We start from the raw sequence: 27,990 nt of genomic DNA, 5'->3' as shown, positions 1-27,990 counted from the left end.
CGTGTTTAATCCCGGATTGAGCTTCTGAGCCCTGGCCTCTCATCTCAAAGACGGGAAAAATTGTAGCTCTGAAACATCACCCAACTTGGCTCATCTGCTGCTGAAGCCCTCACCTATGCTCTTGTCAACAGGAGATATGGCAATCCAATACAACAATATGGACGTACATGGAATAGTGTAGGTTAGATGGGCTTGAGATCGGTATGACAGGTCATCGAAGGGCCTGTACTGTGCTGTAATGTTCTATGTTCACAACTCTTGGACTACCTCCCTTGTTCTATCCCCAAGAATTAAAACTCATCCAAACCTCTGCTGTCCATGTCCCAACTCCCATCCAGTTACATTCATCCATCTTCACTGTGCTCACATTTCATTGGCTTCTAACCTGGAAGAAATGAGCTTCCACAGGAACAAAAGGCCCCACCTTAAGTCAAAGATGAGAACGAAGAGGGATTGATCCAGCCAAATTAAGTAAGGTGACCCACTGATTCGTTCATTGATGTGATCACATGAAGAGATGTCAATTGAGATTATTGACTATTCATGCAGCTATGTAAAAGACAATGTCAAGCTCAGATCATCTGGGCTATGTCTGGGGAAGGCGGTGGTGGTGAAGGCATTTTACAGGAAAAATGTGAATTTATTCCTCTCACAGTAGGATGCCCTACTCCTAAAGGGGTTGCTGAAACTGATAACAAAGTTACAGCAGGACAGAATTTGAAACTGCATATTTCTGTTAATTGAATCTAAACCGCGGCACAGGTATTTTCATGCAAATTATTTCTGAACTTGCACGTGCAATTGGTTGTCAGTTGTTATGGATGGGAGCACAATGTGGGTGGTTTGAAGAGGAGGAAGGTTGAGTGTTCAATAGGTGGTTGGTTGTAAGGGGAGGCTATTGAGTTCCATTCTTCTGGTCTCCTTCCCAACAAAGATAATTTTTAAAAATTTCACCCAGAGGATGAGGGTGTCACTGGCTGAGCCAGCATTTAGCGGTCATCCCTAGTCACCCCTGTGAAGGTGGTAGTGAGCTGTTGTCTTGATCCATTGCTATCCATCTGGTGTAGGTACCTTCACAATGCCATTTAGGGAAGAAATTCCAAGAGTTTGACTCAGTGACACCTAACAAATGGTGATGCATTTTCAAGTGTGGATGGGGAATGGCTTGCCATTTCCTGGTCAGTCTGAGGGAGATATCACATGAATGGCACAGAGAACAAGTGAGCACCTTTGGGAATTTGGTTCAAAGTGAGAATTTGGAGCGGGAGGAAAAAGAAGTGCTTTGAATAAGGTTTGCTGCAGGAAGTAAACTGTGCTGTGCCAGGAGTTCAATTAAAGGTGGGAAGGAGGTGCTTTCTCCTGCTACTTTTTTCACAAAGCTCATTGGTTGGTAAGAAACGTTTATTAGGGACTGTCTTTAAATTACTGTAAATTAAGAAAGTGTATTCATTTAAAGAAGTAACGATACTTGGACTTAACTAAGAACCACCAGGAATAAGGCAAAGTCAGGGCCAATATAATAAAGTAATATCAGCAATCCACATCAGAATAAAGTTAATGCGAGAGTAATAAAGTTAACTCCCGGCAGCACGGCTCATTCAAGTGCAACGTGTGCCTGTAAAATATGAGAAGTCATGGGCTGTACCAGTGTCCTAGATGACTCCAGAGACTTGTTTAATCCGCTGTCAGCTTTTGCTTTCCTCAAGGTCCAAAATATTATTGGAAATGTCCCAATACGAAACATCCTTGCCATCTCTTACACCATCAGAGTTTTTGATTTTGAGACTCTGGTCTTTGTCGCAAGAGATAAGCTATGTAAGAGAATCCAGAGTAGGCCATTCAGCCCTTCAAACCTACTTTGCATTCAAGAAGTTAATGATCTTCCAGCTCAATGCCAGGTTCCCACAGTATACCCAGAGCCCATAATCTCCTTCGCACCCAAAAATCTATCGATTGCATTCCTGAACATCTACAATTGCTGAGCATTCACAATTTTCTGCGGTAGAGATTGCCAAAGATTCACCACCGCTTACATGAAAACGCTTTGCCTTTGCTTCAGTCCTAAATGGCCCAGCCCCGATGAAAGCTGATTCCACCTCCTAAACCAATGTTTCCCAAGCATTCCTCCCACCCCCAACTCAACCGTGATCCCATTTTAATACTTAAAAATTGCTAGAACCCCTCAGTGAGAATTAGGAGGTCAATGGGGAAACTGCAACCCAAAATTTCCAAATTTTGCACTTTTGCAAAAGCCCACTTGAGGTCCTGACCTCCATTTTGGAAACCCCTCCTCTAGACTTTTTAAACAGGTGGTAAAACCTCTCAGTATTTATTATGTCAAAGCTCACTCATATGTTTCAGTGAGACAATCTCTCTTCCCACTGAACTCCATTGAAAACAAAGTGAACGATTTAGATGGGTTGCCTCATCCATATACAACTCCTGCTGGATTTAACTAGCAACCCAGGCATATTCTTAACCTCCAGAATACCCAAAACCCCTGCCCAGAGGTCCATGCTGCGTCAATTTTGCTGGTGTCTCAGCACTAAACTTCACTGTTCACCGTCCATTTGCAACATCATCACCATCAGTTCATACAAGGGAGTTCAGGTTTCTGCCAACAGGCTAAGGGAGAGTCGTCAAGGGGGAACGCAGCAGTTGGGTGGTGGTATTGCTGTGAACGGTAAAGTTTACACAGTGATGGCAGGAGGCAGCAACTGGCTACAGAAACTGCCCCAAACATTCATGTTACGTTTTACTGCTGTTTTGTGACCTCACCGACCAGCGGAATCTATCCAATCATCTTCACTCGTACAGTCTGCTGAGGGGAAAGGTTGGAGAGATAGGAAGTATGTAAACACCTTCCATGTTGCATCTGTAATTCCTTCTGAGTAATAGAAAAATAATAAATAGGTGCAGGACTATGCCATTGGATCCTTCAGGCTTGTTCTGCCATTCAATATGATCATGGTTGATGCGATGTTCCCTTAACTGCACTTTACTGCCTATCACCTACAACTACAGAAGCTCTATCAATCAAAAATCTGTCTAACTTGACCTTGAATATATTCTCCCTCCACCGCTCTGGGCAGGCAATAGAGTTGGGTGAAAATAAATTCCATGCACGACCGGTTCAGTAATGAATTAATTCTCCAGTATGTAAAATAGTAAGCTGCGTCAGTTGTGATGAGAGAGATTACACAGTGGAAAGATCCTGAAGAAAGCTGCTTATGAGTGTAAAGTGATCATAAATTGTTGAACTCGAAAAGACCATGGACTCCAGCAAATAAAAACAAAATACTGCGGGTGCAGGAAATCTGAAATAAAAACAGAAAAATGCTGGAGACGTTCAGCAGGTCTGGCAGCATCTGTGGAGAGAGAAACAGAGTTAACATTTCGAGTCCAATAGGACACTACATCTTCCAAGCTGAATCATTAAACTCAGCTTCTCTCTTCACAGATGCTGCCAAATCTGCTGAGTTTCTCCAGCGATTTCTGTTTCGTTTCTTAAAAACTTTGCGATACCAGCAATATCTTTTTAAAGGTGCAGCGAACCTAATCTCTTCCAACACTACAATCACAGCAACAGGCTGATGAACCTTTTTCAGAAGAAATTCCTCTCAATCTCCATCTTAACTCGAATGCTGGGAGTTGCAATCAGCAGTAATGGATTCTAGAGAGGACAGTCAATCTTAGGATTGACCCACTCAGAACTAAGCAGTTACTCCTGATGAAAACTATCAGCATAGACATTAGCAAAGGCGAGGATGCACTGGACCACACAGCTCTATCGTCTGTTGCCACTCATTGTCTAGGAACCTGACAGAAGTGTTTCCAGGTATGGCAGTGATATTACAGGGGAATCCACTCCCTTGCACCATCACCCAGCAAATCAAAACACAGCATATTAAGGAAAGGACAGCACCACAAACACAATTTAAAGAAAACGGGGTAATGCTGATAAGTTACTTTAAATGTCCAATAAGCAGGAGGGATTCAATTTTTAGAAGTACTTGACATTTAAAGCAAAGCACTGATTTATTCACAATATATTCATTCTAAAAAAGAGAAAAGGCTTTAATATGGGGGGGGTGGGAAGGAGGAAGGGTCACGGATGTATTTGTAATTTGAAGCAAAAAATACAATTTTTTCAACAGCCAAATGTGTTTAGACATTTATAATACTACATTACATATAAATGAAAGGCAGCAATATATCAAGTGGTTAAAGTACATTATACAGAAGAGCTGCAAAAGGTATGAGTGGTGCAGCTGGTCAGAACAACAAACAGATTCTGCATTGTGACATTTTAATATCAAAACACACATTTTTCATATACTGTGTTATACACATACCTCTTTTTTTAAAATGTATTTATTTAATATGTAAATAGCTTAAAAAGTTGAAATGGTTTTTTAAAAAATCTTTTAAAAGGAAAACAGGTCCCAACTTCAGATGTTTCAGAGCATAACACCAAGTGAGTCACCTGTCCAATGCACCACTCCTGTTGCTTTGAAAACACATTGTAGGCTTAATTCTACCTGGCCCCAGCACCTTGGTCTCTGGGTGCTCATGCCTATGGTGAACACTTCTGTCTTTTTTTTCCAATGAATACTTTGCAATCGGTTAAACATAAAATCCTCAGTAGAAGGCCGCTCTTGGGAAATATCCTCCTTCATTATAAGGCTCACAAATGCAGAGAGCAGGAACCACGGTGCTGAGTGTGCTTTCAAATTCTTGATCTCCTCAAAGAGAAAATGGCTCGATTATACCAGAAATGTCAACACAATAAAAAGCACACTGCATTTTTATACAAAAATATGAAGAAGTTAATATTTTGTACACAGCAATAAAAAAATCGATCACCAAAGATCTGCAAGGGGTGGCGATGTGATGGTGCTCGAGATATGAAAGCACTGGTTTACAATGCGTGTTAGGCATACTCTGGTCTGTCTCAGGGCTTCAGCACTTTACACCAAACACTGTCAAAGGATTGTGCGCCACTAGGATCAGCCTTCTTTGATCTGAATAATTCACAAGAAGTTGTTAGCCCAATGCTCTCGGCAAACAAAGACATGCTCGGTGTTCCACTTCCACAATTCCAAAGCTTCTCCCTGTCGGATGGATCATAAACGTTATTATGAAGTTTTGAGGTGTCGGAGGAGTGATGGGCGTGAAAGAAAAAAAGACGTTGCAATTCACAAAATAAGGACAACATTGGTGAGAAAGACTTGAGATATATATGAAATCTTATTGCATCTCTCAATAACATGGCTAAAGCACTTCCAAATTGTTCTTATCTAATTTTCCAGACAAAGAGATAATACCACCAAATAAGATGGGCTCAACAGTTATTCTTTCTGCATCACCATCCAGCAACAGCCTACAAGGAGAAATGTTTGCCAGAGGTCCACATTCCATCTTGAATAATATCACAAATTTAATGAAGTAGTTAACATTAAACTGAAGCTTTAATGCTGCAGCTGCCAGCAATAAGCTGGGTTTCTTCAAATGTTTGAATGAAAGAGCAGCTCAATCAAAAACCAGCTGAAACAGACTTGGCCTTTTGCGATGGAAGCTAGCAGCTCAGTTTACCCAAGGACTAAGTGCGTGCACTATTGGGAAAGAATTTTTATTTTGTTTTGGACAAATCTAGTTTAGTTTATAGTATCAAACTGAAAGAAATAGTTTAACTGCCAGCTTTGAGCAGGGGTGTCACAAAGGTTCCAGCAAAAAAAAGCTTAATTAAGAGATAACAAGGTGTAGAGCTGGATCAACACAACAGGCCAAGCAGCAGAGGAGCAGGAAAGCTGACATTTCAGGCCTAGCCCCTTCTTCAGAAACGGGGGAGGGGAGGGGTGTTCTGAAATACATAGGGAGAGAGGGGGAGGCAGATAGAAGATGGATAGAGGAGATGATACATGGAGAGGAAACATTCAGGTCAAAGAGATGGGGTTGGAGCCAGTAAAAATGAATGTAGTTGGGGAGATAGGGAGGGGATAGGTCAGTCCGGGGAAGATGGACAGGTCAAGGAGGCGGGAACGAGCTTTGCTGGTTTTGGGATGAGTCAGGGGGTGGGGAGATTTTGAAGCTTGAGAAGTCCACATCGATACCACTGGGCTACAGGCTTCCCACGTGGAATATGAGTTGCCGTTCCTGCAGCCTTCGGATGGCATCATTGTGACACTGCAGGAGGCCCAAGATGGACATGTTGTCCAAGGAGTGGGAGGGGGAGTTGAAATGGTTCATGACTAGAAGGCGCAGTTCTTTGTCACGAACTGAGCGTCAGTGTTCCACAACACGGTCTCCAAGTCTCCACTTGGTTTCCCCGATGTACAGGAGGTTACATTGGGAACAGCAGATACAGTATACCCCATTAGCAGATGTGCAGGTGAACATCTGCTTGATGTGGAAGGTCTTTTTGGGGCCTGGGTTGGGGGTGAGGAGGGAGGTCTAGGGGCAGGTGTAGCACTTCCTGCAGTTGCAGGGAAAAGTGCCAGGAGTGGTGGGGCTGGTGGGGAGTGTGGAGTGGACAAGGGAGTCATGGAGAGAGCAGTCCCTCCACAAAGCAGATAAGGGTGGGGAGGGAAAAATGTCTTTGGTGGTGGGGTCAGATTGCAGATGGCGGAAGTGCCGGAGAATGACGCGTTGAATCCAAAGGTTGGTGGGGTGGTACATGAGGACGAGGGGGTTCTGTTTTGGTTATTATTGCGGGGATGGGGTGTGAGGAATGAGTTGTGGGAATTGAGAGAGACGTGGTCGAGGGTGTTTTCGACCACTGTGGAGGGAAAGTTGCAGTCCTTGAAAAATGAGGACATCTGGGATGTCAGGGAGTAGAATGGGAGCATCTTGGGAGCAGATGCGACGGAGTTTAATTAAGAACGAGCTCAGATGGATCCTCCTTAAGTGATTGAGATAGGTCTTTGTATTAGGAGCATATATGAGTAGCCATCTTAGTGAGATTTAGCACTGGAGTGCAACTTACAATAGAGTGCCACAGATGGGTGCTTCAAGGAGAGCGGGAATGGAAGGTAAAGCAGTGTTTGGTTGCTTTGGCCTAAACATTTTAGCCTCCACCAATTGACTTTTTTGCTCTACTATAGGAAAATAAGCTGAGTATCTGATTAGTGATCAAGGTTTATTCAATTCAAAGCCCTTAAAGCAAGGTGTCAGGGGTAGATGATAAAAGGCACAGATTGAGAGGTCGATCTGCATTGATACCACTAAGACTGTGGAGTAACATATAAGCCACAATATGATATGAGCAAAGGGAAAAAGCAGCAGATTGGTGAATATTTCTAGTCTTTAGTGTGTCCTTATTTATTTTTAAAAAGAGAAAGAAAAAGCATAAGTTGCTAAGTTTAAGATCAAAAATGGTATTGAAAAAAATACAATTAAGTGGACAGAGAGGGGGGTTCCTCAATTGTTAAAATCCAGAGACACCAGAATAATTAATTAAATAAATAAATAAAATTTGGTAGTGCTGGCAGGATGAGTGATGTGTTGCTTCTGCAAAACCTGGGAGTTACTGGACACAAGGTGATCCAAAGCAAATGCACTAAGTTTTTGCAGTTTCAGGAACTTTGGATCAGTGGTGAGGACTGGAATGAGTTGCACCAATCACAGAGGTTGGACACCCTGCTTCTGGAGGTGCTCATACGCTTCGGATTAGTCAATTCAAATTTGACACACGATCAGAATGGGAGGCCATAGTGTGGGACTGGGGCAAATCATCCCATCCAGTCCAAACCAGTGTTTCAGCTTCAGCTTCAATTTATTTTTGTCCCAATCTAAATCTACCTTAATCAACCTCTATTGCATTCTCACTCAAATGTCCGTTCGTTTCTCCTTAAATGCATTTAGTCTACAAACACTCTCCGTTATGGTGAGCTCCATACTGTCACCGGCCTCAGGATAAAAATGTTTCTCCTGAATTCCCAACTAGATTTCTTCATGACTATCTTATATCAGCAGCATTTTTAAAAAGGAAAATAAGAATTACTGTATGTAAGTAGCGCATTTATTGCCCCATTGCTAAGTGTCCACGAAAAGGTGTAGTAAGCTGCCTCCTTAAATCACTGCAGTCCCTTTGGTGTAGGTTGATGTAGAATGGGGAGTGGCTTGAAGTGGACCTTGCAGGAGGTGGTGTTCCCATGTATCTGCTGCCCTTGCCCTTCTAGATGGAAGTGATTATGGGTTTTAAAAGGTGCTGTACAAGGAGCCTTGGTAGATTTCTGTAGATTGTGCCCACTGCTGTTACAGTGAACGTTCATGCATGTGGTGCCTTTCAAAGGGGGCTGCTTTGTTCTGGGTGGTCTTAAAGTTTTCCAATGAACTTGGGGCTACACTCAACCAGGCAAGGGAGCCATATTCCATCAGGCTCTAAATGTGTGCCTTTGACAGACTTTGCAAAGTGAGACATTCCTTGCCTTTGAGCTGTGCTTGAAACCACAGCATTTATATGCTTAGTCCAGTTAGTTTCTGGTCAATGGTAACACTCAGGATGTTAGTAGTGGGGGGATTCAGTGATGGTAACATCATTGAATGTCAAGGGGCAGTGGGCAGATTGTCTCTTGTTGGAGATAATCACTGCCTGCAGCTTGTGTGCTATGAATGTTACTTGTCACTGGTCAGCCCGAACCGGAATACTGTCAAGGTTCTTTAGCACTGAGAAGTGGCGATCAGTGATGAACATTATCAGTGAACATTCTCACTTCTGACCTTATGATGGAGGTCATTGACGGGTCAGCTGAAGATGGACCTCCAAGGTTCACGCACAGCAGTGACTTTTGGAACTGGAAGTCAGTGCTGTGATCTGTTTGGGTATGCCTTCCTCAGATCTTCTGAGTGGCTGCACCATGCATAGTGGGTAGCTTAGACAGAATGCTGGTCTTCAGTACTATTGCTGGAATATTGTCAGGGCTGCCTCTAACTACTTCTCGAGGATAAATCAAATTGGCCGAAAACGGGCATTTATGGTTTTGGGAATGACCTCATTGTAAAAGCATCTCAAAAACAGCAGCGATGATAACATGATTGAATTTTACATTCAGTTTGCGAGGTGGAGGAATGGATCTTGGATTAAAATTTTAAACTTGAAAAAAAGGCAACGATTTTGACATAAAAGCTAAGATAGCTGAAGCGAACTGAGATATAAGCCAAGGGATGGATCAGTCAAGAAACAGTGGCAGACAATTTTAAAAAGGGATATTTCAGAAGAGAATGGCTAAAAGGTTAACGTTGATAAAGAAATTGGAGCATGAAAAGCATCTAGCTAGAAATGTTAATACACATAGCAAGAGTTTCTTCAGGTTTGTAAACAAGGAAAATAGCAAGTAGAGTGAGTGTTGATCCTCCAGAGAGAAAAAATGGGAAGTTAATAGTAACTAATACAGAAATGGTGGATTCAATAAATAATTTGCTTCTGTCTTTAGTATAAAGGATCTGATAAACAACCTTGTAATACATGTAAATTAGGACGTCAAAAGACCAGACCAATGTGGTAGAATAATAATCACCAGGGAAATAGTACGGAGCAATCGGGTTGATAACTCTCAACGATCTCTGATGGACTTCATCCTCAGATATTAAAAAGGTGGTTGATGCATTGATATTAATTTTCCAAAATTTGTTAGATGCTGGAATGGTTCCATTAGACTCAAAAATGGCATATATAACCCAGCTAGTCATGAACAGGGAAGTAGAAAACAGGCCAGTTAGCTTGGGAAAACTCAGAATTGATCATTAAGGTGGTTACAACTTGGCACTTGGGGAAAAAAAAAGTCCAAGATAATCAGGAAGTGTCAGTGTGGTTTTGTGAATGGAAAATTTTGTTTAATCAATTTATTGGAATTTTTTGGAAGGAGTACCAGAGAGAAAGACTGCCCAAGGATTTCTAAAAGACATTTGACCAGGCTGTACACAAGAGGTCACTGTGCAAAATAAGGGCTAACCTAACATAGATAGGAGATTGGTTGGCCTGCAGAAAACAGATTAAGCAGAAAAGGGTGTGTTTCAGATTGACAGAGTGTGACAAATGGGATCTGGCAGGGCTCTGTGCTGGGCCCTCACATTTTCACAATCTATTTTGATGACTTCAATGAGGGGATCAAAGGTATGATGGCTACATTTGCAACGTAGAAGAAGTTAGGCCAGCAAGCACATTGCAAAGATCACACAGCACATCCAAGTTGGCACGCTTACTTGTTAAGCGAGTGGGAAAACATCTAGCAAATGGAGTGTAATGCGGGGAAATGTGAAGTTGTTCACTTCGGCAGGAAGGATAAAAAACAGGCCGTTAAATGAGTGATACACAAATGCAGCATTTGAGGTGAAGAGTGGCATGAGTATCAAAAGGTTAGTATTCAGGTACAAAAAGTGGTCGAAGTGGCTAATAGAATGCTATCCTTATAAGATGAAATGAACATACAAGTAAGGATGTTGTGTTTCAGTGATACACGGCATTGATGGGACACAACTTGAATACTGTGTGCAGTTTTGATTTCCTTATTTAAGGGAAGATGTAACTGTTTTAGACAGCAGATCAGCCGAGGTTTATTAGATAAATACCTGGAGTGAACTTATGAGGGAAGATTGGGCAGGCTGGACCTATTTCTACTGGAGTTCGGAAGAGTGAAAAACGGTTTGATTGAAATTTATAAATCCTGAATGGTCTTGACTAGGTGGATGTGGAAATGATGATCACTCTTGCACGTGGGTCCCTAAATAGGTGGCACCTTTTTAAAATTAGGGGCCACCCTTTTTGGACAGAGGTAGGGGGATCGGAGGCAGATTTGGTTTCTCTCAGAAGATTGGCAGTGAGTTGCACACGGAAAGCAATGGAGATGAGGTCATTGAATTTTTTTTAGGGTGAAGGTAGACAGATTCTTGTTAAGCAGTGGGATTGAGGGTTATGGGGATACATGGCAATGTGGAAGGCAGAACACAAACAGATCAGTGACGATCTTATCGAAAGGCAGTACAGGCTGAATGGCCTACTTGTGCTCCAAGTCCCTCAGGATCATTTTTTTTATTTCAATAAAATCATCCCTCATTATTTGCAATTCCAATGATACAGAACTAATCAATGTTCTTTCAGAACCACTCAGAGATCTTGCCGGCATGTCAACACATTGACTTCCAGGTGTGGAGGTCACTGTCACTCACGGACCTTGGAGGGGTCACGCACTGGGGGTAAAGTGATTTAGGGTGCACGTGGGACCCAACCTGTCTAATCTCTCCGCCTGCGGATAACCCCTTCAGCACAGAAAAATCTTTGGACTGCTTCCAACACATTTATATCCTTCTTTAAATAAGGCAAACAAAACTACACACAGTACCCCAGATGTGGTCTCATCAGTGCTCTGTACAAAAGCTATTGAAACACCTCTACTTCTGTATCCCAGGCCCCTTGCAATAAAGACCAACATTCCTTGTGCCTCCAGTCCCTCTGTACCTGCATAATAAGCCCTTTGTGATTCATGTTCCAGAACAGCCAGGTTCCTCTGTACCTCAGAGTATCATAACCTCTCACCATTTAAGTAATACACTTCTTTTCCATGTCTCTACTGTTGTTGCCCCTTAACAGCATTTTCTTTTTGGGATCAATTTCATGCCAGGACTGTACCTCTTCCTACTCTCTTCTGTCTCTCTCTCTACACAGTCTCCCAAATCCTGTGAACGAAGTCTTTGCCAAGCAGTGTTGATGGTTCCTGGTAGAGATGCCCGAGGGCAGGTTTGAACTATGTGATTGGGCTCTCATCACTGATTCAACTGGAGGTTAGGAACACCTCTCCCTGATGAAGATGAACAGTGGGAAGTGATCATGAGCTAGGAGAGATTTTCCTGTACAAAGGTGCCTCTGAGGCTACCAAGCTGCCCCGCTACCTAATTGTATAGTAACATTTCTTTGTCCACCGGCTTCAAAGTTAAATATTGCGAGACCCATTCACTGCAGTCAAACAGGTATCCGGAAGTTTAGCCAGTATTTACACACCACAGATTTGCCTGAATCTCAATGTGAAGATCACATGCCGTGTTAACCATAACTGTGACTAGGCCTCAGAACTGCCTCACCTCCTATCAATCAGCGGAGCAAGGATCCAAGTCCTGGCAGAACTCGAGGACGGTTTCTTACCTTGCAAAACCATTTTGTTTTATAAATCGGCACTTTTGGGGGCCAAATAATTTTATTGTACGTGAGTGGGAGCTTCCAGAAGGGGCAATTTACCGAAATCTCTGTTCACACCTTTTAAGGTCAGCCAATCGGTATGTAACTTGCATCCTTAAACTATTCCAGCAACATCACAGCCTTAACATAATTGACTATGGACTTGCATGGGCTAATTATTAACTAGGTATGGGTTACTGTCCATACTGGCCTCACCTTAAATTAACTGCTTCAATTCCAAGGTGCCTGACCTGTCGAAATTTGACAGATGGAATTGTCAGCGAGCGGTAACACTGAGAAAGTTGGCTCGAATTGACACGATGACTGGTAAATGTTCAGTTCCCCATTGGGGACAGCTGAGGAGCCTATCACAGAATGAAGAGAGTCCTTCTCGTAGTAACAGGTAGCCTGTAAGGGGCTGTGACTCGGATCTACTTCCATTTTACTGTAGGGAGGCAGAGGAGTGAGGGAGCTGCTGTCGGGAAATGGTACCTCAGTTCTCGCAAGAGGAGCACGGCCTTCATATTCACAGGATGCAAACATACAGCTGCTATTGTTGCTGGGAGGCGGCCCCATCAGAAACTGATTTACTGTGGTCCTTTGCTTGTCTGATACACTGCAGCTGTGTGGAAGCTGTCCACTGCTGCTTTGGTCCAGATAACAAGCTGCAGAGGCCCTTTCTGGCGAAACCTGTGTCAATCCACAAAACGGCTGCGGTATCTGATGGTGGAAGCAATCTGGAACTTGGTATGACTGCATGGGATCTTGCTGTCCATTCTGCATTCGCACCTGCCACTGCATTAATGGCTGCTGCTGCTGCTGTGGAGCATTTAAAGGCTGCACTTTCAGCTGGCCATTTAATCCAGAGTACTGGGGTTTTTGTAGCATGCTCTGCTGCAAGTTCTCTTGCAGTGACATCTTCCCTGTGTTCACATGCTGCACATTGGCCTGCTCTGCACAGCTCATCTTTGCCAGGGTAGATCTGCACTGATTTGGAGGGCTGCACGAAACGAGGCCCCGCTGGTTAGCAGGATGACACAAGCTCGTTGGGAGGGGATTCTGCAAGGACGACCCCATCCGGTCAGGAATTCCAGCAGGCATTTCGGCCTGTGCTCCAGGCAGGTGTGCGCTCTGGAGTCCAAACAGCATCATGTTCTGCGGCCCAGAAATGATTGGGTTCTGGGTACCAAGCAGAGATGGGGCTTGGGGGCCAGCGGACTGGTGAGCTGGCGCTGCTACACTTTGAAAGCCAGGCATTGCTGGGTTCTGGCTGTCAAAACCAAGTGGCTTTTGTGGTACGGGTCCGAATGGGTTCTGTTGACTTGGACCCATTCCTGCTGTAGTGTCTAGGGTCTCCTGTGGGACCTTGTTACCTTTCGGGTTGTTTTTTGTCAGCACGTTCTCAACACATGACAATATAAAATCTGTGGTGAGGATATCAGTGAAATCCTCTGGGATTGACGTATTGTCCATTTTAATTAAGGTCTCCTTCCACTGCTCCAACTCTGTGTTCTCCACATCCAGGCTTTCCAGAGTGTCACAGAGGTCATTTTCATCCATAGTCTTTTCTGAGAGAATATCCATGATGGTTGAGAGCGGGTCATCCTGGTCAAGGTCCATCTCCTCCTGTTTGGTCGAGTTTTTGCCATTATTGTTTTGCTGCCAGAAATCCCCTGGCACATTTAAAACAGAACAGTCATTTGCAAAGATATCGTCAAGGTTAAACTCCATTTCATTGTACGAGGTATAAGCAGACGGATTCTGAATCATCCTGGCACCCAGAAGCGAACTGGGGTTGATTCCGTGTCTCGGGTCAGTCCCGTTTGCTCCTGCGGAACTCTTCTTGACCTTCGCACCTTTTCCTTTAACTTCAAATGAATCCAGATGCCCCAAAAACAACGGATCGTTATTGTATAGAACTGCCTCTCCTGTAGTAAAGTTGAATGATAGCTGCATGGACCTTTTCCGGAGATGCTCCTCACCTTCTTCATTCCTGAGAGGGAATTGGAAGAGAGAGAGGGAGGGGGAGGGGGAAGAGAGAGAGAGAGTTAGAGAGAGATCGAGTTAGAGAGAGATCGAGTTAGAGAGAGAGAGAGTTAGAGAGAGAGAGAGTTAGAGAGAGAGAGAGAGAGAGAGAGAGAGAGAGAGAGAGAGTTAGAGGGGAGGGGAGAGAGGGGGGGGGGAGAGAGAGAGAGAGAGAAAGGTGGGAGAAGAGAGAGAGAGGTGGGGGGAAGAGAGAGGGGGGAAGGCGGGGGGGGAGAGTGAGAGGGGAAGGCGGGGGGGGGAAGAGGGAGAGAGAGAGAGAGAGAGAGAGAGAGAGAGAGAGAGAGAGAGAGAGAGAGAGAGAGAGAAAGAGAGGGAGAGAGAGAGAGAAAAAGTTATTTACTGTGTTGTAAACCATTTCTCAACCATCAATTCGCAACTGAACCATTGTGGTTTAGATATCAATGTGGCCATCGATCAAAACTTCAGGAGTGAAATTTCCTTCACTGCTCTGATTTCAATCGGAGCAAAGGAAATCCCTTACATCAGATTTCCATTTGCACTGAGCTGCCTTGTACTAGGTATGACCCAGGTGCACTGTAAGCATGGAGATGAGGTAGGGGAACATGATAAATAGGAGGAGTCTCCCCCATCGGATTTTCTGTGACTCGAACCCACGTCTCTCGACTCCCAAAGATCCCACTTCACACTCTTTCAATTCAAGAAACTGTCCTCATCTCAGGCAGGAATGAGAGACCCACAAGCCTGACACCGCCGCCTTTTCTACTGCACTCTCCAGCCAAAGGAAGGGGCAGCTTCCTGGCCTCCTGCATCCGTCACATAATCGTCAAGCTGTCGGCCACAGGAGATCCTGGGGACAGCTGTCAACAGGTCTTCCGAATCTCACAAGGTGTGTGCAAAGTCCAGGGTAATGGAGGGAGGGAGCAGGGCAAAGAAACAAGATGGCCAGCATTCTGTTCTTTCCCAGAATTCCTCACCCCTTTGCTCGTTGATGATAATGCAAGAGACAGCACCAACACTCCCAATCCTAGCTCAAACACCCTGTTTCTGCTCTACCAAACCCAGCAGCTCAGACCATCCCCATTGGGAAGCTAATGGATGGCACCCATTGGCCAGTCATAATCCAGACACACCTCTATGCTGTTTGTTCAGGAGTGCCTTAAATAAAAACAACTCCTTGTGTAGTATATACCATGTATAATTAGACAGGTACATGGATAGGACAGGTACAGAGGGATATGGACCAAACGCAGGCAAATGGGACTTGTCAAAACTGGGCAGCACGGGCAAGTTGGGCTGAAGGGCCTGTAGATCTCCATGACTCTACTGTCAGTGCTTCTAGACCAGCACACACACGAGGCATTCAAAGTGAGGTGCCAGGCCAAAAACCAACATTTGACATTCTGCAAACCTCGGACTTACGTTAAGGGCCTCTGCTTGCAAATGATAGAGTCAGGCCTTCCACCTTTATAGATCAGCCGGGCATTGGCCTGGACCCAAACCCAACTGTTCTGTTTGGTCAGCAATCTGAACACTGTCATTCCACTCTGTCCAGTTTTAATCACTGAAAACACAAGCATAATGGGGATTAGAGAGCAACAAGTGAAAGAAGCAACTAGCCCTATCAAATTACTCCTTCCACCCACCAGATAAAGGAAGGTGTAGACTTTTCGGGCCAGTGTTTGTCATACAAAAGCGAGTGAGACCCTGGAATATTCAGACTCCCTCTGCCAACTACCCCCAGAGTGACTGACATTTTACAAGTTACAAAAGTGAGCTCTGGATCTCAGCAGCACGGGCTGGATGTCATGGTCATCGCACTGCTATTGGTTATCCAACAAATTCATCTGCTCCTGCTTATCCTTTGTTTCATCCAATAGATCCCATTTTGTTTCATTCACCATTCTGGTTACCTGTACGTCTGCAATCTATAAGCCGTCTCGTGCTCGCAGTGTTCTACCTCTCTAGAATAGAGTGATACAGTATTGCAGCTAGTACATTAAACTAAAGCTCTGAAATCTACACGATAGCCAGTTTAATTGGAAAAAACATTAACAAGAATGCCTTTGAAGACTGCGTTGATCACCATGTCACATGTTAGTATTGTCTGCAATGTCACCAGTTCTGGTATTAGACAATCTAATTCTGCAGTTGTTAAAGGTGTGCGTGCTAAAATGCGAACTCTGCAAATACATAGCTTTCTGATTCAATGGACAGATCCCTCCCTCTTGTGGAATGATGGTAGTACCACAGCAACAATTTGCTCTTGGGCTCCACAATGTCTCCTGTGAATGTGAATACATTAATTGGAAAGAGGGAACAGACAGTAGTACCCAACTGGATGCTGCTAACTGCTATTGTAAAATTACTATTCCTGACTTTCTTGTCCTTCTTCACGTAATACTTAGATGCTTCAAACCCAAGCTTGGTAACATCCAATCTATCCTACAGCTGATCACAGAATCCCTAAAGTGCATAAAAGTCCACATTGGCCTTCCGAAGAGCATCCCAGCCAGACTCACCATCCTACTCTATCTCTGTAACCCTGAATTTCCCATAGCTAATCCATCTAGCGTGCACATCACTGGACACTATTGGTCACTTAGCATGGCCAGGCCACCCAATGATGTCTTTCTTGGTTTCTGGACTCTGATGGCTGACCAGCAATATGGAGCCTTATCCCCTCACACAGTTTCTCAATGTAAGTGAAAGGTGTTGTTAGGCCACACTCACTTCTCACATGATTATCCGCACAGTACATCATATCGGCAGCATGGATGAACTGGTAACCTGTGCCTCGCATGCACAGCTCAGTCTCCGTGTAACCCAGCACTAACTTGCCCCTGCAACGGAAGAAAAAGCACTCCATAACTAAACGATAGACAGTAAGAATGCCATACCATGGGCTGTCTTGAAGATGAGCAACCTCCAGCTCCAGTGCCTGCCCCTCACTCCATTTTACCCCCCCCACCCCAGGCAGGAACTCATCTGCCCTCTTTGGCAACAGGATGCTCAAACCCCCAGTCTGTACTCCATTTGCCTGTTGCGTGAACCTAAAATACTCCCTTAGGCTTCGCTCTTCAAAACCAGGATTAATGCTCCTTCCGCTGAAAGAACAACCCTACCTGGATTTGCTCTCATCAGATAGCAATTGAGAGAGCCCCTGACACTCACTATGAGCGTTCATGTGGGTGGCAATGGATGCCAACTGAGATTGCAATGCCCCACACCAGTGTGGGTCAGTGCATTTCAGAGAGGTGAGAAAGCAAGAAGGACTTTCTAATCAAGTGACGCTAGGCAAAAACTGATAAGCCCATGGGATTAATTCGCAGGATGTAGGCATCAATGGCTAGATCAGCATTTACTGCCCACCTCCAAAGCCCTCCAGAAGGTGGCTGTAAGCCCTCTTCTCGAACGTAACGGAGAGCCTCATTGGTTCAAATCTTCACCTCACCTTCTGTGAGCTCAAGGATAATTTGTTTCCGCTCTGCTTCAACAGGATCCAGGTTGGCTGACCGTACAACATACCATCACAGACTCTGCCACATGTAGGGCAGCTAGCACTCGAAGGGTCGGGTCAATGAATCATTTGGATGCACGGCCTCAGGCGCCTTGACCATTTTGTAAAGCAGTTTAAGAGTCAACCACGTGACTGAGGGTCCTGAGTGGCACATGGGTCAGAATGGGTAAGGATATTAGTGACTGTCTAGTTGACTGATAGTCACCATCGCTGACAGCTACCTGGACTTCCCCCAACCCCCGATTTCGCCAGCACTTCAGCTTCTTTGACACGCTGTCAATTACCATTCACAACCCCCACCCCCGTGTCCCACAATACGTACTTTGTGTCACATGCCATTGGCGTGAAGTCCAACTTGTGTTTAGTCTGGAATATGAGCGTCTTGGCCCGCACCTCCAGGATGGATGGGGGCTGGAGAGGGGTTGCCACAGCAAACAGAGCCAGCTGAGGGGGGATGGGAGTACCGTCCTCTGCTTTCTTATTCTGTCCATGCAGGAACTTCAAACGCCCCTGAAAGTTCAGCGTCTGTGACAAATTTCAGAAATCAGTGAATGAAAAATGCTCAGCACACTGGTTCCAGCCCAGGTACACCAGCTTGTGTGTACAAAATCCCAAAAACAGAGTGGCTTACCCAAAGGGACCCAGTTCACAGGGATCATTCTGTGAAGGTCGCATGCCAACACAAAGGCCTGATTTTACATTGGATTATTTGACATTTCATTGTTTTGAGGTATGTACCTTCACAACGCCAAAAAGTCACTACCTGGCCTAGTTTTGCCCTCCTGTTGGCTTGCTCATCTGATCTAACATCTCCTAACGTAGCTCAGTGTTTTATAACACACCTGTGAACACCTTGGAGAGTTCCATTACAGTAAGGGTGCCATTTAAGTTGTTGTAGTCCAGGGGCAAAATCCAAGGGGGACTGTCCCAAAAGCCGTGGACTGGTCGAGTAAAAGGAGGCGCAAACCCCCTCGCGTGTTGCTGTCAGTACAGGGATGTGGGAGTCCTAACTAACACACCCATCTGGGATGCTGATCAGAGACTTTCCAGGTCCCCAAAGCTCAACATTAGATAAACACATCCAGCCGGCCTCCCGATGAGAGCCATCTTTGCCTGTCTGCGCAAGAAGTCTACCCCGATTCTGAACACAACACGCAGGAACAGAAACGGAGCCGATTCTGCATTCTTTACCAGAAAGCCGGAGGAGTTGTCCAACAGGCAACGGAACCGACATATAAAGTTCCTCTCCACGAAACAGGAATTCTCAGGCGCCAAATCAAAGATCATGACCCCGGAGCAAAGGCCACCATTCTCAGCAACACCTAGGTAATGAAACAGGAAGAAAAATGTATCAGGAAGTAAGACACAAAAAGGTGGGTAATCTGAATTTTTACAAAAGGATGAAATCGGGGCATTGCTACGACATATTCACCCGGTCATGCCTGTAGCAGCTCTTCAAATGGGCAATCAAACCTTAATGCACAATAAAATCTGACTCCAAATGTAACCTGTCACAACCCAGGCTGCAGGAGCTCACGGTCAAGCGGCCAACATACGCAGGATGCCTTCTTACAAGATAAAAAAAACTTTCCAATGCTCAAGTGAACTTCCAATGACGTCTTTTAAAGACACCACTCCAAACACTTGCACATAAATTAATCCCAAGCTTCCTCAGCTGTATTAAATATGAAGCACTCTTGCCGCAACCTGCACATTTTTGTTTCTGCAGGAATGGCTATCGTCTCGAGAGCGCCTGGAGGAAGCTAGGTCCACCACGGCTTTCAAAAGGGGACGGGTAAGCAACTGAAGCAGCGAGGCGATCTGCAGGGCTAGGCGGCAGAAGCAGGAGAGTGGGAGAAGTCAAGTTGTTCTTGCAGAGGGCCAGCACGGAAACGATGGGCAGAAACTCCTACTTCGGTGCTGTCACTATTCTACAATCCAATGCATTTATCAAGCACATTTTGTGAACTGATCCACTGTGTCTTTGACTTGACACAAAGGAATATGTTTTGGTTAATCGTAGTGCTTTGACCCAAACCTGCGAATTATATGATAACTCACCGTCTGCTCGAGGGTCAGATTCCTGACAGGCAGATGGATTCAGGTCCCAGTGTAGCTGCTGACGGAACATTGCCCGGTCATCTGTGTGGATCAGCTCAAACACACTTTGGTGTACCACATCTGACTGCGAGAGAACAGGAAAAATCACATCGAGTCAATTAGATAGTCAGACAGCACCAAACGGAGAATAATGGCCCACTGTCAGCCAAAAACCAAAGAAACATAAATTCCTAAGTGCCTGCCAGTAAATGGCCAAAACTAGGATACAAATAGAAAGGGAAACTGGAAAAACTGGACATGTTACAACGACAAATGCTGGAACTGTACAGTGGGTCATTTAGAAAGTACAGTGGGGGGGGGGGGGGGGCGTGTAGGAGATTCGAGGCATGTTGAGTGGGTAAGAAGAAACCGACAGACAAAAGGGAAAGATTGTTACATTCCCCCAAGCATTTTACAGCAACAACATACTTTTATGTAGTTTATGCACAACAAGATCCCACCAAATACAAGGTGCTGATAAGCAGACAATCTGTGTTCTAGTGACGTTGATTGAGAGATAAATGTTGGCCACGATAGAGAGTAATTCCCCTGTTCTTCCTAGATATAGTACCTTATGATCTTCCCACCTGAAAGGGCTGGTCAGTTTTTGAGTGCAGTGCAGGAAAAGGTGGAACGTGAGCAATAAGGTTGGGGGGTAGGTGAGCGATAAGGAGAGCGAGGGGGAGGGGGGCAAAAAGGGGAGCGGGGGTGCAGAAAGGTGAGCAAGAAGGGAGGGGTCGAAAAGGACAGCGAGAAGGGGAGACGAAAGAGAGAAGAGGGGAGACAAAAAGGAGACTGAGAAGTGGGGGGGAGAAGGAGAACGAGAAGGGGGGGGAGAAGGAGAGCGAGAAGGAGAAGATAAAGATAGCAAGAGAGGTGAAAGAGAGGGAGAAGGAGAAAGAAAGTCAGCACAGCAGAATCAAGAACACAGAAAAACAAAAAACAAGAAAAAGGGGAACAGCAGGGCAAAATTGAAGGGAAGCAGCAAGCATTGAGAAAACTGTCAGCATTGTATTCCCTCCCTACTGCTGACCAACACGGAGTGTCCTATATACCTCGCTGCAACTTAGTGTAAGTACTTGTCCCTTGCGTGCATTTCCCTGGTTATACCGAGACCGGAAAGTAAGGGACGGAACGTGGCACCCAGACTCCAATCCAGGCAGAGGTGACTGGGTTAGTTTTAGGAGCTCTGCCTTATGGGCTGTGTCCCTGGCTCAAAGCTGCCAGGTACCTGCAACATTATTCCAGAGCTACTTCTTCGGGTGTGACCAGCTACTCACTGCCAACTGGCCAACAGACCAAACGAGCATGGCTTAATAAGCCACCATGATTAGAAAAAATTCCTTATCATGGGCACTCATTCACAGCAACACACCAGCAGGCATGGTCTGCCAAGTCGAAAATACGCCATTTATCCTGTACCGGAGAGGTGGGATGGATGCAAAGTGAGACTGAGAGGATCCACGAGCAGGATGGCAGCAGATTGAGGGGTGGAGGAGCTGGACAAGGGAGCGGGATGGAGCAGTCGGAATTGCTGCTCACACGGGGACAGAGCCAATTCCCTCAAGTGGGCTTTTACGGAATTCCAAGGTAAGGCCAAAGGGGAAGTCCGAGAACTCTGCAAACTCTCAGTCCAGAGCTTCTCAATCACCCAAACCCCCAAACGCAGCTGGACATAACCCACTTTCGCTCCCACGACTGAATGGAAATCAGACAAAGACCAAATCAAAAAGTCAAGCAACACATTGTGACGCCCCATTGGCAGAGGCTTTAAGACATTTCACTGAGGCAATAGTTTTGTATTTAAATTCATCAAATTGCACTCAAAGCTCTTCATATCTTGGTGACCCTTTAATGATGGAAGTGTTCCCGATGCAGCACTGGAATGGGAAATGATCCAAGTGAGTTTTCTGCAAACCGAACACAGAATGCAGCACCATTCAAGAAGAGCTGAACCCCAAGTGTGTATCTTCACTTTCCAGCCACTGGTTTTTTTTAAAAAAAAATTCAATTTTTTAAATATCAATTTCCTCTAGCCCCATTTAGATTTCATCTTTTCAGGTGAACATAATACTGGAACACTACAGCCTGACAGCGAGGCTGCAGAGATTGTTTTCGAGGATGGGAATGCCTGTGGTTTTGTGATTATATCTTTCCTTCAGAAGTCTCTTACCAGCATAGATTACGTCAAAGGAGGGCTGGTTCCATGTTTCAGCACATGTCACTCCGACAGGATTCTGTATCCAGACACAACAGCAGTGAGCTACCCCCCAACCACCAGACAAAGCTGCTCCCCCAGAACTCCGCACTCCTTCCCGCAACTCCCAAGCTGATACAGCTGTATATCCCCCATTCTAGCATGGAATCAAATGCCCAAAAACAGTGGCTGAGGGACGATAACAAGAAAAAAAAACTTGGCCTGTAGAGATCACTCGGAGGTCATGCCTCTGACAACCAATGTTTCTTCCTCGGCGCCTCAGTGCATTAAAAGAAAGTTGATGCCCACTTGCCAAACCACAAAGTTTCCTAAATATAAACTGTGCAGGGATGGGAAACAGCAAACTCTGTGCTTGCGTCACACCGAAGATAAACAAGGACAGAGGCCGCGTTCCCTTCTAATGGCTCTCTGATATTCAACCGCTCCACTCTGAAGACTCTTTTACAAACACTACATCACAAAATAAATAAGTTCACAATTCCCAGCACTGCAAACACTAAACAATTAGTTGCAGTTCATTTAATGTCATAATCGAAACACTTCTGTGTACGATTTAGGGCAACGGTTTTTGGTTTCTCCTCTGTATTATCTAAATGGTACATGTTCTTTCCCAGTAACTTTAGTCTTATACTTTGCAACTACAGGTGAAAATATTTCTTACATCCCCACCTTATCAGAAATGCAGCCAGACATAATAAGGACCGCAACTTTCCCCCCACAGTGATCGAGAACGCCCTTGACCGCGTCTCCCGTATTTCCCGCAACACATCCTTCACACCCCGCCCCCGCCACAACCGCCCTAAGAGGATCCCCCTCGTTCTCACACACCACCCTACCAACCTCCGGATACAACGCATCATCCTCTGACACTTCCGCCATTTACAATCCGACCCCACCACCCAAGACATTTTTCCATCCCCTCCCCTGTCTGCTTTCCGGAGAGACCACTCTCTCCGTGACTCCCTTGTTCGCTCCACACTGCCCTCCAACCCCACCACACCCGGCACCTTCCCCTGCAACCGCAGGAAATGCTACACTTGTCCCCACACCTCCTCCCTCACCCCTATCCCAGGCCCCAAGATGACATTCCACATTAAGGAGGGGTTCACCTGCACATCTGCCAATGTGGTATACTGTATCCACTGTACCCGGTGTGGCTTCCTCTACATTGGGGAAACCAAGCGGAGGCTTGGAGACCGCTTTGCAGAACACCTCCGCTCAGTTCGCAACAAACAACTGCACCTCCCAGTCGCAAACCATTTCCACTCCCCCTCCCATTCTCTAGATGACATGTCCATCATGGGCCTCCTGCACTGCCACAATGATGCCACCCGAAGGTTGCAGGAACAGCAACTCATATTCCGCCTGGGAACCCTGCAGCCTAATGGTATCAATGTGGACTTCACCAGTTTCAAAATCTCCCCTTCCCCCACTGCATCCCTAAACCAGCCTAGTTCGTCCCCTCCCCCCACTGCACCACACAACCAGCCCAGCTCTTCCCCCCTACCCACTGCATCCCAAAACCAGTCCAACCTGTCTCTGCCTCCCTAACCTGTTCTTCCTCTCACCCATCCCTTCCTCCCACACCAAGCCGCACCCCCAGCTACCTACTAACCTCATCCCACCTCCTTGACCTGTCCGTCTTCCCTGGACTGACCTACCCCCTCCCTACCTCCCCACCTATACTCTCTCCACCTATCTTCTTTACTCTCCATCTTCGGTCCGCCTCCCCCTCTCTCCCTATTTATTCCAGTTCCCTCTCCCCATCCCCCTCTCTGATGAAGGGTCTAGGCCCGAAACGTCAGCTTTTGTGCTCCTGAGATGCTGCTTGGCCTGCTGTGTTCATCCAGCCTCACATTTTATTATCTTACTATGTAATGGAGCTCCCTGTTTAACATTGCCCTTCCAGTCAGATCGTTCTAGTACATCTTATGTTTTAAAGAAACTGCATGTAACACCCTCCACATACTACCAAACAAAACGTCTTCCAGCTGAAAGGTAAGTCAGAACAGATATAGCTCCTTCTACACTCTCCTTCCTATATTTGACCTACAGTAATATCCATCAAATGAATGCTAACTCATCACTCCTATAGACTTGGTAATAGGACTTCGTTCAGGTTTCGTGTTCAGCCAATAAATTCAAAAACCTTCCATTCCATCAATCTATGCCAGATTTTGACACCGAACCTGTCATTGCAAACACAGCCCAGGATTCCTCAAGTTTGCTGATACTCAAGTGACCATACCATCCTCTTCCAAAGGCTCTTCTTTATAGTCCGTACTTGGCCTCCACATTGTCTATCCAACTGTAGCCATAGCTTCACTGGCAATGGCTTCTCATCCCTCCAGCATCTCCCAGAAATTGATCCTTGGCTTCATCTAATTCAAGCTTCTCTCCCTCAAACCGTGTGGTGAATCCTAATCAAGTCTAGCTCATTTCACATGAGCAAATCCAGAATTCCCAGTTCCCCACTGGGCTCTAACACAAGCTGCTCTAAAACAAAGTCTTGACATTCCACAAATTCCTTTACTCAAGATCCGCTACCAACGTGATTTTTCCCAGTCAAATCCCCCCTGGTTATTGTAATGGTGCCTTTCTTACTTGCCTTTTCTACTTCTTAATTTATTTCCTTTCCCGGCTACTGCTCGGACATCTGTACACAACTCCCATCAGTGTCTTTTTTTCCTTTGTGGTTCCTAAACTCTACCCACACAGATTCAGTGCCTTCTGATTTTACATCATTTCTTGCTACTGATTTCATTTCATTTCCTACTAACAGAATAACCCCACCCCTCTGCCTGTTCATTTGAAAGGGCATGTATCCTTGACTAATTAGACCCCAACATTGATCCCCTTGCAGTCATGTTTCTGTGTTGCCCACAACTTCATAACTGCCAATTTTCTGCATTTCATGCACAAGTTCCCCCAAGTTCTTTTGTGTTGCAGCTTTCTGCAGTTTCTCTCCAGTTAAATAATATTCTGTTCTTTTGCCATCCTTTCAAAAATGAACAACTTCACATTTTCCTACACGATACTCCATTTACTTCATCTATAAATATCTCTCTATAAGCTATTCATATCTCTCTCACAACTTTGCTTTCCACATATTTTTGTGTCATCTCCAAATTTGGCTACAGTACGTTTATTTCCTTCCTCCAAGTCATTTATATCGTAAACAGTTGCGGTCTCAGGACTGATCCCTGTGGAACCCCACCTCACCAACCTGAAAGTGAATGCCTTATATCTATTCACTGTTTCCTGCCCATTAGCCAGTTCTCTATCCATACTAATTTAATACACCAACACCAGGAGCCTTAGTGTTGGGACTTAACCTTTTGTAAGGTACTTGGTTGAACACTCTCATGAAGTCCAAATACAACACGTCTACTGGTTCCCCTCTATCCACTCTAGTTGAGGCTTCCTCATAAAAAACTCTCATAAATTAGTCAGACATGATTTCCTTGTCATGAAGCCATGCTGACTCTGCTTGATTAAATTATGATTTTCCAAATATTCTGTTATTACCTCCTTATTAATTGTCTTCCAATACTTTTCCAACATTAGATGTTTAACTATTCGGCCCATAGTTACCCACTGTTTTTGCCTCCCTCCCCTTTTGGAGGGGAATGGCATGTAAGCAGTTTTCCAATTGTCTGGCACTTCTTCAGAATCCAAGTATTTTTGGAAAATTGCAGTCAATGCATCTACTATCTTTGTAGTTACTTATTTGAGGGTCCTACGATACAAGCCATCAGAGCCAGAAGACTTATCTGCATTTAGCCCCATTAGTTCGTCTGATACAACTTCTCTAGTGATAATAATGGTGCTTAATTCCTCTCGAATTCTTTAGTATTAATGGGTTGTTCTAAGTGTCTTTCACTGTACAGACTGATGCAAAATATCTGCTTACCTCCTCTGTTATTTCCCTGTTCCCTGAAACTCTCTCTCCAGAGAGGAATCCCAATATTCCTTCAAAAATCTATTGATCTTGGTCTTCCATACACTCAATGATTGGCCATCCACAGCTGGCCAGTGTAGAGAATTCCAAAGACCCTCAATCTCTTATGTGAAGAAATTTCTACAAAGCTCAGTCCAAAATGGCCAGATACTGTGACCTTGTGTGCAGATCTTCTGACTGGAGGAAATATTTTCTCAGCAGATAGTCTTTGAAGCCCTTTAAGAACTTTACGTTTCAATTGGATCTCATCAATTCTTCCAAACTCGAAGGATTCATAAGAATATTTGTCCCCATTTGAAGAATTTAAACAAAGCAGATTACAAATCTTTAACAGCAAGCCTGTCATTTAGAATGAAGCTTATAAAGGACACTTCATTTGTTACAGCAGTTTTAGGTGAGCTTTTAATACTTTTCATTCAACAAAAAAATCTCATTTCAAAGATTGACCCGAATACTGATCATTCTGCTTACTGGACAGATAACAATAATTTACATTTAAATATCACTTTCAGAACAGTAAAACGCCTAAAAGCATTTCGCACAGCATTATCGAACAGTATTTGGTACTGAGCCACTTCGGCAGATATTAGGTCAGACGATCAAAAACGTGGTCAAAGGTTGCAGGAATGGTCTTACAAGGAGGAAGAGGGTGGGTAGAGAGGCAGAAAGGTGAGGGGAAAGAAATCTAGAGCTTAAAACCCAGTTAGATACAAGCACAGTCATTGGCAGTGGAGGGTGGTGGTACAAGAGCACAAAATAGAATATTTTCTAAAACTAAAAATCAAAGAAAACAAATAAGAACAAAAATATCTGAAAACAAAATCAATATCTTAAAAAAAAATTCATATCGTCACAGAGGCTCTTCAACTGTTTTTGAAGAAGATTGAGGGGATTCTGGTTTTCTTGATGCCCTGTCTAATTGGCTTCTCCCACCGAACCTATCTTTGGACACCTCACAAGAAACAATGACAGTCAACCTGTTAATGTGAGTTGCATTTGACTTCAGGTCCCAAATGTGAAACGCTTGGATCTATCCCATTGGGCTGCCCAGCCCCGCAAACAGTACGATCTTTACTGTAGCTGTTTCAGTAGCACAATTCTTTCCATATGAGATCTCAGACTCACCTGGTGAAAGCCAAGATAGTCCTGGATGGTGGGAGACGCGTAGAAGACATAGCCTTCAGCAGTGATGACCAGAATAAATCCATTCAGAGCCTTTCAAAACAGGGCAAAGGATTATAAGTTGCAACAATAAGACAACATAGAAAGCAGCAACTGACATTCGAACCTCAACCAGCTACATTTATCAGCTAAGTTCAACTAATGTGGACCACAATGATCCAAGCCCACACTTAACTGCACTTTTGTCAGTCCAATTTGAGGGCACAGAAGACTTCTTTGGATTGTATCATCATCAACTCAAGTGATTTTATTTGTAACAGAGAGGTGCTTTCCAGAGACATACTTTTGGGTGATTTTATTCCACTTATCACCAATAAAACCATCAGGCTCAGGTATGGAACACTTCTCCAACTTTGCCAGTCCGTCAGTATTGAATACCGCTGCCTCAGGGCCGTGTCACTCAGTTAAATGGGAAGTAAAGCTGCGTAGATAATTTCTAATCAAACTGTCCACATGCATTACAACACATTTCTGGAGCAGGTGGGACTTAAACCTAGGCCTTCTGGTTCAAAGGAAGGGACACTACCATCGTGCCACAAGCGCCCAGCTAAAGCAGTGTGTGCTGTGTCCCCAAGCTCACCTGAAGGGGGGTTCGTCCCTGGCTGCAACAGTACGATCTTCTCATGACCACCACAGCCATATTTATAGCTTCGCCAATAGAGATTGCCAATTTAATGCCAGATCTTTCAAGTGCTTTTATTTGCACCACGATACCAACTAGGAACATTTTGAGACACTACAAATCTGTTCACTTCAATCAATAACTAACAGTGGAGAGAGAGCGAGAGAGAGAAACTGACAGGAGGATTTTAAAAAAAAACACAAGCTACACATGG

The 27,990-nt window shown here is 44.7% G+C and overlaps 1 protein-coding gene across 1 annotated transcript in view; it reads right to left on the bottom strand.

The window, feature by feature from the left end:
* Positions 1 to 4,052: 4,052 nt before the first annotated feature.
* The window catches only part of ahr2 (aryl hydrocarbon receptor 2), a 139,791-nt gene continuing 115,853 nt past the window's right edge, over positions 4,053 to 27,990 (bottom strand). Inside the window, exons 4-11 of the mRNA XM_048534697.2 lie at positions 27,098 to 27,187; positions 19,755 to 19,878; positions 18,885 to 19,015; positions 18,016 to 18,218; positions 16,907 to 17,016; positions 15,596 to 15,737; positions 12,386 to 14,162; positions 4,053 to 5,114 (exon numbers count right to left, since the gene is read on the bottom strand). Coding sequence (XP_048390654.1) covers positions 12,401 to 14,162; positions 15,596 to 15,737; positions 16,907 to 17,016; positions 18,016 to 18,218; positions 18,885 to 19,015; positions 19,755 to 19,878; positions 27,098 to 27,187 — 2,562 coding nt within the window. The 3' untranslated portion in view covers positions 4,053 to 5,114; positions 12,386 to 12,400. The remainder of the gene's footprint in view (positions 5,115 to 12,385; positions 14,163 to 15,595; positions 15,738 to 16,906; positions 17,017 to 18,015; positions 18,219 to 18,884; positions 19,016 to 19,754; positions 19,879 to 27,097; positions 27,188 to 27,990) is intronic.

This window comes from Stegostoma tigrinum, chromosome 7 (assembly GCF_030684315.1).
Source record: "Stegostoma tigrinum isolate sSteTig4 chromosome 7, sSteTig4.hap1, whole genome shotgun sequence".
NCBI lineage: Eukaryota > Metazoa > Chordata > Chondrichthyes > Orectolobiformes > Stegostomatidae > Stegostoma > Stegostoma tigrinum.
The sequence above is the reverse complement of the archived record's forward strand: the minus strand, read 5'-3'. Positions and strand labels throughout refer to the sequence as shown.